At 45.6% G+C, this 14,915-nt stretch overlaps 1 protein-coding gene across 1 annotated transcript in view; it reads left to right on the forward strand.

Moving 5' to 3' along the window:
* The first annotated feature begins 1,185 nt into the window (after nt 1-1,185).
* Nucleotides 1,186-14,915, forward strand: part of LOC132388462 (NACHT, LRR and PYD domains-containing protein 3-like) — a 41,883-nt gene continuing 28,153 nt past the window's right edge. Inside the window, exon 1 of the mRNA XM_059960806.1 lies at nt 1,186-1,399. Within this exon, the coding sequence (XP_059816789.1) occupies nt 1,186-1,399 (214 nt within the window). The remainder of the gene's footprint in view (nt 1,400-14,915) is intronic.

Here is a 14,915-nt window from a genome sequence, read left to right on the forward strand (position 1 = left end):
TCTCCCGAGAGTGCGATTACTCTGTTTAACCCTCGAGTCTGCAAGAATACAATGGGCCGAACGGCCGCTTTCAGTTTGCAGGAAATATTTAAAACAATTATCGATCCCAGTCGTCGATCCAGGTGAAGTTTGGATCCGATACCGGGCCGGGTGATGGAGGTAAAGTTCCCCGGTACATCTTAATGGATGGGTTCAGTCTCGGCATCACCACCTCATCCCGCTCCTGGGACCAGAACACCGGGGGCTGAGCGGCGGCTCACCTCAGGCGGTTCGGTGTGAAGGTCCCATAACCCGGACCGACCACGACACGTTGTGTCCAGGAAGCGGGGCGAGGCCGCCATTTCGACGAAGTTAACGGGACTCTCTGCCCAACGTGAGGTTCCCCGCCCCCGGGATCGGCTTCAGTACTCACCGATGGGAAATTGTCGGTTGCGTTCAACCCCAGTGACCGGCCTCAATACTCACCGATGAGAACATCATCAATTTGTCCGGAGAGCAGCGAGATCCGTCCACCGGCTCCACGCCGACGATCAGCTTCAACAGAGAACGGAAAGAAAACCTCCGCCCATCCGGAGACTGTGAGAGCGGGGGCGGGGCCTCGGAAGCGAAAACCTGAGATGCTGCATATCTGCGTTTGAAATGAGAGCGAAGAACCGGTGACTCTGCTCCTCGTCCCTCACACACTGTCCGACCTACCTGCCGCATTCCCCACATTATTCCATATTTACACCAGCTACATTTTTATTTTCCCTAAAATCTTCCCCGTCCCCATGGCTCCATCTCCCAGTTCTCAGAGTTAAGGGTTCGATTCCCATCCCGGTTTGACGTACAATTCCCACCTGAAAAGGAATTGTGCAGGCTATTTGAAATCAATTCTATGTTTATAAACACTTTTTTCTATTCACATTCTTCCGGAGCGTCACTGGACAGGAACACTGAAACACCAAGTGAAAAACAGCAGGAGGAGGCCATTCAGCCCCTTTAACCATCAACAAGATGGCGGCTGCTCTCCCATCTCAGCCACATGTTTCTGTCCGATCCACATTGCCTCGATCCCTTCCGTCTCCACACATCTGCCGGCCTTTGTGTTTGTTTTATGTGAAGACGATCACTAAGGTGTTGCTCCTCCACCCTAAGAGCGGTCTCATCTTGACACAAGAGGAGGCAGTTGATCGAAACGTCGGAATGGGAATCAGAATTAAAATGTCCGGCCACTGCAAATTCCCCCTTGTGGCAGATGATACAGAGATGCTCGATGAAGGTCTCCCAATTGATGGTGGGTCTCACCAATGTAAAGGAGGCCGCATGGGAGCACGGGACACAATAAATGTCCCCAGCAATAGATTCGAGATGAAGTGTTGCCTCACCCGGAAGGACTGCTTTGTGTCTCTGAATGGAGGTGAGGGAAGAGGGGTACGGCAGGTGTAGCACTTAGGCTTATGCAGGGATAAGTATCTGGAAGAAGATTAGTGAGGAGAGATGAATGAACAAGGGAATTGTGGAGGGAGTGATCCCTGTTGAACCCTGTTTGTGACATCCTAAACAGATTTGCATGAATGCAATCCCTAAATTCATTAGTTATCCATTTACTGCAACAGAAACGTTATATATTCCATACAGTGAATGTTCAAGGCATCCGGGCACCCACACCGGTTCCTGAGGTCAGTGAGGGGCGGTGACCAGAGAGCGATAAATATGTTCAATACTCTATAGCTTTGGTGGGCTGTCACCCTGGTGATGGAGGAACTGGCTCAGCAGAACTAACTGAAAATAGGAAATAAGGAATTCAACTTCACATGCTCTTTTTCATGAATTTATGAACAGTTGGAGAGGCATGGAATTATTACGAATAGACAGCTTGGCTTTGTCAAAGGCAGGTTGTGCCTTACCGGCCTTATTGAATTTTCTGAGGATGTGACTAAACACATTTATAGAGGTAGAGCAGTAGATGTAGTGTATACGGATTTCAGCAAGGCACTTGATGAGGAACCCATGCAAGGCTTATTGAGAAATTAAGGAGGCATGGGATCCAAGCGGACATTGCTTTGTGGATTCAGAAATGTCTTGCTCACAGAACGCAAAATTGTTTGTAGATGGTTCATATTCTGCCTGGACGTCGCTGACTAGGGCTGTTCCTCAGGGATACGTTCTGGCACTACTTCTCTTCGTAAGTTTTATAAAGGACCTGGATGAGGAAGTGGAGGGATAGGTTAGTACATTTACTGATGACACAAAGGTTAGGGGTATTATGGATCGTTTGGAGGGCTGTCGAGGTTATAGCGAGACCCCGATTGGAAGCGAAACTGGGCTGAGAAGTGGAAGATGGGAGTTCGACCCAGATAAGTGTGAGGTGGTTCACTTTAGAAGGTAAATATGATGGCAGAATATAGTATGAATGGTAAGACTCTTAGCAGTGAGGAGAATCTGAGGGATCTTGGGGTCTGAGTCCATATGACACTCAAAAATGCTGCGCAGCCTGACTGTGTGGTTCAGAAGGCATACGGTGTATTGGCCTTCATCAAACTTGTGATTGAGTTCAAGTGCCAAGAGGTAATCTTACTGTTATATAGGACCCTGGTCAGACCCCACTTGGAGTTCTGTGCTTGGAGTGCAGTTCTGGTCGCCTCACTGCGGGAAGGATGTGGAAGCCATAGAAAGGGTGCAGAGGATATTTACAAGGATTTCTCTGGATTGTGGAGCATGTCTTATGGGAATAGGGTGAGTGAACTCGGCCTTTTCTTCTTGGAGCGACGGAGGATGAGAGGTGACCTAATAGAGGTGCATAGAATGATGACTGGCATAGATCGTGTGGATAGTCAGAGGCTTTTTCTCAGGGCTGAAATGGTTTACACGAGAGGGCACAATTTTAAGATGCTTGCGAGAAGGTACAGAGGCAATGTAAGGGGTAAGTTTTTTACTCAGAGAGTGGTGAGTGCGTGGAATGGGCTGCCGGTGACGGTGGTGGAGGCGGATATAACAGGGCCTTTTAAGAGACTTTTGGATACGTACATGGAGATAAAAAGAAGAGGGCTGATGGGTAACCTTAGGAAATTTCTAAAGTAGGTTCATGTTTGGGAGAGCACTGCTGGGCGAAGGGCCAGTGTATTATGCTGTGGGTTCTCTATGTTTCTCTACTTCTATCTTCTCAGTTTATTCTATACAGTCAATACTCACAGTATCCTTTCCTCCCACTATCATACTGTTGCATTTGCTCCTGAGGCCACTGTCTCTGCACTGAGAGGCGGTGAACACAGAGCGATAAAAAAAAAAATGTGCAACTCTTCTTGCAGCTCTAGTGGGCCGTTACCCTGGAAACAGAGGAAGTGGCTCACTAAAAATAACCGAAAAGGAAAATAACAAACTCAACATCGTATGCTGTGAGTTTAATTATGATAAAGTTTAACACTGCAGCCATTTTGAATCGAAGAATCTAAAATTGTAAAGTCGGCTTTTAACGTGCTGTTTACAATAATACTCACAGTTCTGACTAACAAAACATGACAATAGTTAGCGATCAATAATATATTAACCTCTGCCGTGAATATACCCAGTGACAGCCCCAATCACCATCTGTTGCAACAGACTCCACAGATCGATCACTCTTTGGCTGAAGAAGTTTCTCTCAGTTTTAAAGGGAAGCTTGTTTATTCCGAGGCTGTCCTCTCAGACCCCAGACTTGGATCTAAAACTGTGATATCTCAGGGTCACACAGCTGAATCTGCCACTCACCGACCCCCGAATCCTCACACATGGTCCGCACATCTCACAGCGAGTGGTGTAATCAGAAATTTCCCCACAACCAATGCCCAACGCCCCGAGCCTTCTGATTCACTGTGAAAGGAGGATCATCCAGCCCCCATCTGTGGAAGTACTGACCTGGGCCAAATCCCCGATACTGACAGGTCTAAATGCCCAGTGTTTCCCAGGTCACAGCTCACTCAGCAGCTCGCCCAGGACTCCTTGTCGCCAGTAATGTGCTGCAGTGTCTCGGCCATTCAGAGTTCAAACAGCAACACTCCGACATCAACCTGTGGCAGAACGGGAACCTGACTGGGTCAGAGATACTGATAGCTACATAGGCCCAGTGTTTCCCAGGTAACGGCTCACTCAGCAGCTCGCCCAGGACTCCTTGTCGCCAGTAATGTGCTGCAGTGTCTCGGCCATTCAGAGTTCAAACAGCAACACTCCGACATCAACCTGTGGCAGAACGGGAACCTGACTGGGTCAGAGATACTGATAGCTACATAGGCCCAGTGTTTCCCAGGGAACGGCTCACTCAGCAGCTCGCCCAGGAGTCCTTGTCGCCAGTAATGTGCTGCAGTGTCTCGGCCATTCAGAGTTCAAACACCAACACTCCGACATCAACCTGTGGCAGAACGGGAACCTGATGAACCTCTGACTGAGCCAGAGAGCGGGCTGGAAAACCTGGGCGCGGGGCACCAGCAGGCGGGTATAATCTTTCACATTGTCTCCACCAGCTAAACTGAACACATTTTATCATTATCCTATTGTTCTCTATAGGTCCTATAGAGAACATTATCCTATAGGTCTCTATTCTTTGGAGCGTAGAAGGTTGAGGGGGGATTTGATCGAGGTATTTAAAATTTTGAGAGGGATAGATAGAGTTGACGTGAATAGTCTGTTTCGATTGAGAGGAGGGGAGATTCAAACGAGAGGACATGATTTGCGAGTTAGGGGGTAAAAGTTTAAGGGAAACACGAGACGGTATTTCTTTACTCAGAGAGTGATAGCTGTGTGGAATGAGCTTCCTGTAGAAGTAGTAGAGGCCAGTTCAGTTATGCCATTTAAGGTAAAATTGGATAGGTATATGGACAGGAAAGGAGTGGAGGGTTATGGGCTGAGTGCGGGTAGGTGGGACTAGGTGAGATTAAGAGATCGGCACGGACTAGGAGGGCCGAGAAGTCCTGTTTCCGTGCTGTGATTGTTATATGGTTATATGGTTAAATGAGATCTTGCCCAGCAAAATTGGACATCACATTTCCTGCAGGCTAACAGGAATAAAACACGTTTAATATAAAATTGAAAGTAAAGTGCTGGAAACTCGGAACATCAGATTGGATGTGTGTAAAGAGAAACTGTTGAAAACCCAGTATCAGAACTGATCAACTGAACGGTTCCAGCATTTTCTCTTTTTTACTTTAAATGAAGCACAACTATTGACCGATTACAAGATGTTTGTGACGGCCTGAACAAATGTACGCAAATGTAAGTCCCACATTCATTAGTTTTCTTTTCATTCCAACACAGGGTTAGTACAGTCGACACATTCAATACTCACAGCATCCATCCCACCCCACTATCAATCTGTTACATCTGATCCCGAGGCCACTGACTCTGCCTGAGGGATATTGACCAGAGCGATAAAGATGTTCGCCAATCCCTGCAGGTCATAAGGGCTGTTACCCTAACAACGGAGAATGTGACTCTTCAAAAATGACTGATAAAGATGCAGCAAGTTTCCTCATGGCAAATGTTGAAAGTTGAAAATAAAATTGTAATGGTGTCTTTTCTCCCGCTCATGCTACATTAAATAAATCCTCTGGTAGTTCAGATAACAAAAAAGCGATTTCAGGAATAACCCAGTGAGACAAAATACTTCACAATGAAAACAATGTAGCAGAAAGATTGTTGATATATCATCATTGGTGAGATACAGACTGGACAGAAATTGAACAAGATGGTTGTTATATATCTTTGAGGCGGCGGGGTACAGAATGGACGAAGGTTGAACAAGATGGTTGATATATATGTTTGAGTTGGTGGGATACAGGTTGGACAGAGGTTGAACAAGATGGTTGATATATATCATTGGGGGGGTGGGATACAGACTGGACAGAGGTTGAACAAGATGGTTGATATATATCATTGGGGGGGGGGGGTGGGATACAGACTGGACAGAGGTTGAACAAGATGGTTGATATATATCATTGAGGTGGTGGGATACAGACTGGACAGAGGTTGAACAAGATGGTTGATATATATCATTGAGGTGGTGGGATACAGACTGGACCGACGTTGAACAAGATGGTTGATATATATCATTGGGGTGGTGGGATACAGACTGGACAGAGGTTGAACAAGATGGTTGATATATATCATTGAGGTGGTGGGATACAGACTGGACCGACGTTGAACAAGATGGTTGATATATATCATTGAGGTGGTGGGATACAGTCTGGACAGAGGTTGAACAAGATGGTTGATATATATCATTGAGGTGGTGGGATACAGGTTGGACAGAGGTTGAACAAGATGGTTGATATATGTCATTGAGGTGGTGGGATACAGTCTGGACAGAGGTTGAACAAGATGGTTGATATATATCATTGGGGTGGTGGGATACAGACTGGACAGAGGTTGAACAAGATCGTTGATACATATAATTGAGGTGGCGGCAGACACTGTGAACTAAGATTGATCAAGATGGTTGATATAAATCTTTAAGGTCGTGAGATACAGGCTGGGCAGAAGTTGACCCAGATGGGCAGGAGACTGCATTGAATTGAATTGACTTTATACATGCGGAGTAAAAATATTTACGTTTCGTCTCCGTCTAAATGTGCAACGTGCAATTTATAGTAATTTATAATAAATTGTTTATACGATTTACTATAACTAATTTATACTATTTACAACAGGTCAGTCAACATAAAATAGAAATATAATTGTATCAGCTTGAATTAATCAGTCTGATTGCCTGGTGCAAGAAGCTATCCCGGAGCCTTTTGGCCTGGCTTTTCTGCAGTGATACCATTTCCCAGATGGCAGCAGCTGGAACAGTTTGTGGTTGGTGTGACTCGGCCATTTTTACACATCAGTCTCTGCAGAAGTCCAAATAGTGGGATGTTTATATGTAGTGATGCGCTGGGCTGTCCGCACCACTTTCTGCAGAGTCCTGGAATAGAGGAAATTACTGTTCTCATACCAGTGATGCAGCCAGTCAGGATGCTGTCAATTGTGCAACTGTAGATATTCCTGAGAATTTGGGGTGCCCTACCAATTTCTTCAACCATCTGAGGTGAAAGAGGCGCTGCTGTGCTCTTTTCACAACACAGCCAGTACGTACATACAATGTGAGATCATCGGTGATATTTCTGCCGAGGAACTTGAAGCTGTTCACCCTCTCAACCCCAGATCCATTGATGTCAAGAGGGGTTAGCCTGTCTCCATTCTTCGTGTCGTCCACAACCAGCTCCTTTGTTTTGGTGACAATGAGGGGGGAGGTTATTTTCTTGACACCACCGTGTCGGGGTGATGACTTCTTCTCTATACGCTGCCTCGTTATTGTTTGGGATTCGGTCGATCAGTGTAGTATCATCCCCAAATTTAATTAGCAGATTGGAGCTGTGGGTGGTGACACAAGTTATGGGTGCACAGAGAGTAAAGGAGGCGGCTAAAGAGGCAACACTGAGGGACACCTGTGGGTCAGAGGGGCAGAGGTGAGGAAGCCCACACGTACTACTTGTCGGTGATCAACAGGAAGTCCAGGATCCAGCTACACAGGGCAGGGTGAAGGCCGAGGTCTCTGAGCTTCTTGTCGATACTTCACGCCTTCGTCTGGCTACTACTCTGCCCATGACTGCAAGGAACTGCAGAGAACTTCGGTCTACGCTGAGAATATCAGAGAAACAAGCGTTCCCTGCATGGATTCCTGCTACACATCTCCCAGCGTCGGAAAAGCAGGCCATGTACTCAAAGATCCTCACAAGCTGGACATTCTCGCCGCAAATCCAGGGCCCATTAGGGAAGAGATACAAAGGCCTTAAACCGCGCACAACCGAGCTCCATGACTGCGATTATAAGCCAAATGAATGATAAAATGGACTCTACCTCACAATGTAACTCGACATGACCCTGCGTCAAGTGTCTATCTGCACTGTACCTATTCAGCGGCCATAATGCTTTGTTACACTTATTGTTTTGTCATAAATCAGCTCAATGTACTGTTGTAATGTATTGACCTGTGGTATGTTAGACAAGTTTTAACTGCAGCTCAGTTCGTGATGACTACAGTAGCATGAAAACGTGTGGGTACCCCTGGTCAAAATTTCTCTTACTGTGAATAGCTAAGCCAGTGAAAGATTACCTGATTTCCAAAAGGCACGAAGTTAAAGGTTACACATTTCTTTAATATTTTAAGCAGGATTACTCTTTTATTTCAATCTTTTACAGTTTCAGAATAATAAAAAAGGAATAGGGCCCGAAGCAACAGTTTGGGCACCCTGCATGGCAGCACATAGTAACACCCCATTATCCAGTATCATAGCCTGTAAACGCTTTTTTTTAGCCAGTTAAGAGTCTTTCAATTCTTGTTGGGGGACTTCCCTCCATTCTTCCTTGCAAAAGGCTTCTAGTTCTGTTAGATTCTTGAGCCGTCCTGCATGTACTGTTCTATTGAGCTCTCTACACAGATTTCCGATGATGTTTAGGTCGGGGGATTTTGAGGGCCATGGCAAAACTTCCAGCTTATGCCTCTTGAGGTAGACTATTGTGGCTTCTGAGGTGTGCTTAGGATCATTATCCTGTTGTAGAAGCCATCCTCTGTTCATCTTCAGCTTTTTTACAGACAGTGTGATGTTTGCCAATATTTTAACTGTAGCTCAGTTCGTGATAATTATAAACAAATTCCCGATTTAAATTGTCTGGAATTACTGGACACGACTGAGCCTCTGCTTTGGAACTTCAGATGGAAATTCGACTAACTGGGTTGTTGATTTGGAAATTCTGAAGGAAAACTGAGAAAACTTACATGAGAAGCTCAGATAAATGGGAAAATCTAAATCCTTACATAAATAAGTAATCTACCTACGCAATATTGGCTGCACTTTGGGAGGTCAAAACAGTGGAATGAAACATACTGCCATATTGCAGAAAAAAGCCATATTGTCCATCCACAACGAGAGGACGAGACAGATCTGGATCTCACTGCCTGTCTGGAAGGCCGAAAGGTGAAGCTACACGTTCACGTGGAGCAGTGGCTTGCAGGTCTGCGGAAAATTGTGAACAGCCGTTATTTCACAGTTACGCCAGCTACAGATTTAGTTTTTCTCTCGGAGGGAAATGGAAATAAACCAAAAACCGGGATATTCACTTTCTGATTTGTTCCACTTTGACGGGTGTTCGGTGCGCGACCAGGAGTATCGGAGTCCTGGTGGTTCCGCCTCCAATATTGGGTGGTGCAAACTGTGATCGATATCGCTGTGCACCAATGGTATTAGTGCAGCTCATAAACCCTCTATTGACTGTTGTGGTTCACGTGAATAGTAGCTCAGCCGTTAAACCGACCAAGCTCGAGCACAGTAGTGCGTGGGTGACGTAAGGCACCGCGTACATGAGGGCAGATCCCCGTGTGGGGAACCCATGTGTGACGTCACATGTGGGGTGCGCTCGCATTTAAAAAAAAGCTCGATTGATGTTTCTTAAGATTTCAGTGGGACAACAGCATTAAGCCTGGGTTTCATCACTGAATCCATTGGCAGGTGTGTTCATTTTTCAACTCTACTGCTCCCAGTGTAGAGTGGCATCCTGCTTCAAAACATTCTCCAAGGTAACATGTCTGAACGACTGGCCTCCTGTCGCACTCACCTCAATGATAAGCCAATGCTTTGAGAGCTTGGCCATGACTACATCCGCAGCATGCTACCACCCACACTGGACTCCTCAACCATTTTCCTTCCGACACAACCGACTGTTCTTGCACTGCAGCATTTAACACCATAATTCCCTCCAGGCTGGACAGTAAGCTCAGAGACCTCGGCCTTGACCCTGCCTTGCGTAGCTGGATCCTGGTCTTCCTGTCAGATCGCCGGCAGGTGGTAACAGTGGGCCCCCCTCAACACCGGTGCTCCTCAGGGCTGTGTTCTAATCCTCCTCCATTAACCCGTGTACACCCATGACTGTGTTGCCGCCCACAGCTCCAATCTGCTAATTAAATTTGCTGACGACACTACATTGATAGGCCTAATCTCAAACAGTAACGAAGTGGCCTACAGGGAAGAGGTTATCACCCTGAAACAGTGGTGCAAGAAAACAACCTCTCCCTCAATTTCACAAAAACAAAAGAGCTGGTTGTGGATTACAGGAGAAATGGATACATGCTAACTCCTATTGATATCATTGGATCTGGGGTTGAGAGGGTAAGAGCCTCATGTACCTCGGTATAAACATCACTGAGTATCTCAAATGGTCTGTACATACTGGCTGTGTGGTGACAAAAGAACCACAGTGGCTCTTCCAGCTCAGACCATTGAAAAGATTGAAATGGGGACCTATATTCTAAGGATTTTCTACAGGGCCACAATTGAGAGCATCCTGACTGGATGCATCACTGCCTGGTATGGGAACCGTACCTCCCTCAATTCGCAGGACTCTGCAGAGAGTGGCGCGGACAGCCTAGTATATCTGTAGTTGTGAACTTCCCACAGTTTAGGACATTTACAAAGACAGGTGTGTTAAAAAGGGCCCCAAGAATCATTGGGGACCCGGGTCACCATGACCACAAACTTTTCCATCTGCTACCATCCTGAAATGGTACAGCAGCATAAAATCCGGGACGAAAGGGCTCCGGAACAGCTTCTTCCACGAGGCCATCAGACTGCTTAATTTATGCTGACTCAAATGTATTTTTATGTTGTGTTGACTATCGTGTTGAATATACTATTTATTTTAAATTAAATTGCAGATTGCTCATTTCGACGGAAACGTAACGTAAAGATTTTTAGTCCTCATATCCACGAAGGATCTAAGTAATAAAGCCAATTCATTTCAATTCTCCCGGATACGCTGAAGATCATCTAGGTGCTGCTCCAGATCCCTCACACAGTCTTCAAGGAGCTGCAGCTGGATCCCAGGACTCCAACAACCAGCACGAAGAACACAGAACCGGCATTTACTACACTAGGTACAGTGAGAGAGAAAACGTACCAGAGTCAATGACTTGTTTGAGCTCATAATTTTGTTTACCTCTATCAGTCTCCCCTCATTCTTCTATGTTCTGAAGAATGTAGTCCTCACTTGTTCATCCAGCCCCTGCAACATCCTTGTCCATTTCCCCTGTCCACTTTAAGCCTCATTTGCATCTATCTTGAAGGTAGGTGAACAAAAAACTGCAGATAATATCAGGCCTTACCAATGTCTTACAACTTCAGCATAACATCCGTCCACTGTACTTAGTAAATTGATTTATGAAGGCCAATAGGACTAAAGCTTTCTGTGCGATCCTATCTGCTTCTGCCGCCACTTCCCATGAATTAACCATATAAAACCATATAACAATTACAGCACGGAGGTATGCCATCTCGGCACTTCTGGTCCGTGCCGAACGCTTACTCTCACCTAGTCCCACTGGTCTGCACTCAGCACATAACCTCCCCACCATTCATTTCTTGTCCAGATACCTATCCAATTTTACTTTAAATGACAATACCGAACATGCCTCTACCACTTCTACTGGATGCTCGTTCCACAGAGATACCACTCTCTGAATAAAGAAATTCCCCCCCCCCTCATGTTACCCTTAAACTTTTGCCCCCTAACTGTCAAATCATGTCCTCTTGTTTGAATATCGCCTACTCTAAATGGAAAATGCCTATCAACGTCAACTCGATCTATCACCTCATAATTTTAAATACCTCTATCAAGTCCCCCCTCAACCTTCTACGCTCCAAAGAATAAAGACCTAACTTGTTCAACATTTCCCTGTAACTTAGGTGCTGAAACCCAGGTAACATTCTAGTAAATCTTTAAAGTAGTAATAATGGAGCATTGCTGCTGCCATATCCCATTATGGTGCTATATTCCTTAGTGCCCTGCCGTTCACTGTGGAAGAACTACATTGTAAAGCCGCGCATTTTCTGCATTAAATTCCATTGGCCATTTTTTAGCTTTTTTTTTGCAGCAGAAGCAGATCCGTCTGCAAGCCATGATAGCCTTCTTCACTGCCCACTGCACCACAAACCTGGTTACAATCACGGATTTGATGATCCAGTTAACCACATTATCATCCAAACCACCGAGATACATGGAAAACATCAAAAGACCCAGATCGATCTCTGTGGCCCACTACTAGTTACAGGCCAACACGTACAAACAAGCAGGATGAACTCAGCAGGTCGGGCAGCGTCCTTTGAAATGAACTGTCAACGTTTTGGGCCGAGACCCTTCGTCAGGACTGAAGAAGGAAGGGGCAGGGGCCCCATAAAGAAGGTGGGGACAGGGTGGAAAACCAATCAGAGGAAAGATCAAGGGGTGGGGGAGGGGAAACAGGAGGGTATAGGCAGGAGAGATGAAGAAGGAATGTAAGCTGGAAAGCACTATGGGTAGTAGCAGAAGGCAGAATCATGAGAGAGGTGATAGGCAGCTAGAAGAGGAGATAGAGTGAAAGTTGGTGGAAGGGAGAGGGAGGGAATTACCGGAAGTTGGAGAATTCGATGTTCATACCAATGGGAGAGGTTCCTCCCTCCTCCGATCACCTCTCTCCCCCAACTTTCTTTATGGGGCCCCTGCCACCTCCTTCTTCAGTCCTGACGAAGGGTCTTGGCCCAAACGTTGACTGTTCATTTCAACGGATGCTGTCCGACCTGTTGAGTTCTTCCAGCTTGTTTGTACGTGTTGATTTGACCACAGCATCTGAAGTGTACTTTGTGTTTACTAGTTACAGGCCTCCAGTCAGTGAGGCAACCCTCTACTACCACTCTCTGGCTTCTCCCACAAAGCCAATGTCTAATCCAATTTAATACCTCATCCTGAATGCGAGTAATTCACCCTACTGGATCAGTCTCCCATGCGCGACCTTTCCAAATGCATTAGTAAAACCCATGTAAACAATATACATTGCCTTGCCTTCATCCACTTTCCTGTTGTTCTGGATAGCAATAGCAGGATCAGTGCGAGTCAGCATGGATGTACGAAGGGGAAATCATGCTTGACTAATCTTCTGGAATTTTTTGAGGATGTAACTATGAAAACGAACAAGCGAGAGCCAGTGGATGTAGTGTACCTGGACTTTCAGAAAACATTTGATAAGGTCCCACATAGGAGATTAGTGGGCAAAAGTAGAGCACATGGAATTGGGGGTAGAGTACTAACATGGATAGAAAATTGGTTGGCTGACAGGAAACAAAGAGTAGGGATTAAAGGGTCCTTTTCAGAATGGCAGGTAGTGACTAGTGGGGTACCGCAAGGCTTGGCGCTGGGACTGCAGCTATTTACAATATACATTAATGATTTAGATGAAGGGATTAAAATTTAGATGAAGGGATTAAAAGTAACATTAGCAAATTTGCAGACGACACCAAATTGGGTTACAATGTGAAATATGAGCAGGATGTTGGGAGAATGCAGAGTGACTTGGACAGGTTTGGTGAGTGGGCAGATGTATGGCAGATGCAGGTTAATGTGGATAAATGTGAGGCTATCCATTTTGGTGGCAAGAAAAGGAAGGCAGATTGCTATCTGAATGGTGTCAAGTTAGGAAAAGGGGAGGTACAACAAGATCTAGGCGTCCTTTTTCATCAGAATGCCACTGAAAGTAAGCATGCAGGTACAGCAGGCAGTGAAGAAAGCTAATGGCATGTTGGCCTTCATAACAAGGTGAGTTAAGTATAGGAGCAAAAAGGTTATTATGCAGTTTTACAGGGCCCTGGTGAGACCACACTTGGAGTATTCTGTTAATTTTTGGTCTCCAAATTTGAGGGAGGACATTCTTGCTATTGAGGTAGTGCAGCGTAGGTTCACGAGGTTGATTCCCGGGATGGCGGGACTGTCATATGTTGAAAGATTGGAGCGACTGGACTTGAAAATACTGGAATTTAGAAGGATGAGAGGGGATCCGATTGAAATATATAAGGTTGTTAAGGGATTGGACACGCTAGAGGCAGGAAACATGTTCCCGATGTTGGGGGAGTCCAGAACCAGAGGCCACAGTTTAAGAATAAGAGGTAGGCCATTTAGAACAGAGTTGAGGAAAAACTTTTTCACCCAGAGAGTTGTGGATCTATGAAATGCTCCATCTCAGAAGGCAGCGGAGGCCAATTCTCTGGATGCTTTCAAGAAAGAGTTAGATAGAGCTGTTAAAATTAGCGGAGTCAAGGGATATGGGGAGAGGGCAGGAACGGGGTACTGATTATGGATGATCAACCATGATCACATTGAATGGAGGTGCCCGCTCGAAGGGCCAAGTAGCCTACTCCTGCACTTATTTCCTATTGTCTATAGCTTCAGCAAAATCTCTGTAGTTAGACATGACCTACCACTCACAAAGCCATAATCAGTGCATGTCTATCAAAATAATTATACATCCAGTCCTTTAGAATACTTTCCAATAACTATCTGAATACTAATGACAGGCTCATCAGGTTATAGTTTCGTGGATTATGTTTAAACAGAAGAACAAGTTTGCCTATCCTTCAATCCTCTGGTAACACTCCTGTCTCTATGGATGTTTTAAATATGTGCCGGGGCGCTGGCAATTTATCCACTTGCCTCCTGAAGGGTTCAATAGAGCGCGTTGTCAGGCTGTGGGGATTGATCCACCCTGATTGTCCACAGGGTAGCAAGCATCTCCTCCTTTGTAATCTGTCCTGTTGATGGCTCTAGAGACGGTGCACGAGACGTTCACTAAGATATTGCCTGGGTTAGATCTATTACTAGAGGCTGGACAAACTTTGCTAGTTTTCTATGGAGCGGTGCAGGCTGGGCTGACAGTTAAAGGAGGTTTATAAGATTATGTGAGGCACATGGGTCGCTGGACTGTGCTACCTGGGCCATTGTTAAAGGCAGATACATCGGGGTCTTTTAAGAGACGTTTCGGTCTGAGGGAAAAGGAAGGATATGGACATTGTTCAGGCAGAAGGGATTAGTTTGGCTATTTGATTGGTAACTTAATGGTAGAGCAA

The sequence above is a fragment of the Hypanus sabinus genome, unplaced genomic scaffold (genome assembly GCF_030144855.1).
Source record: "Hypanus sabinus isolate sHypSab1 unplaced genomic scaffold, sHypSab1.hap1 scaffold_330, whole genome shotgun sequence".
Taxonomy (NCBI): domain Eukaryota; kingdom Metazoa; phylum Chordata; class Chondrichthyes; order Myliobatiformes; family Dasyatidae; genus Hypanus; species Hypanus sabinus.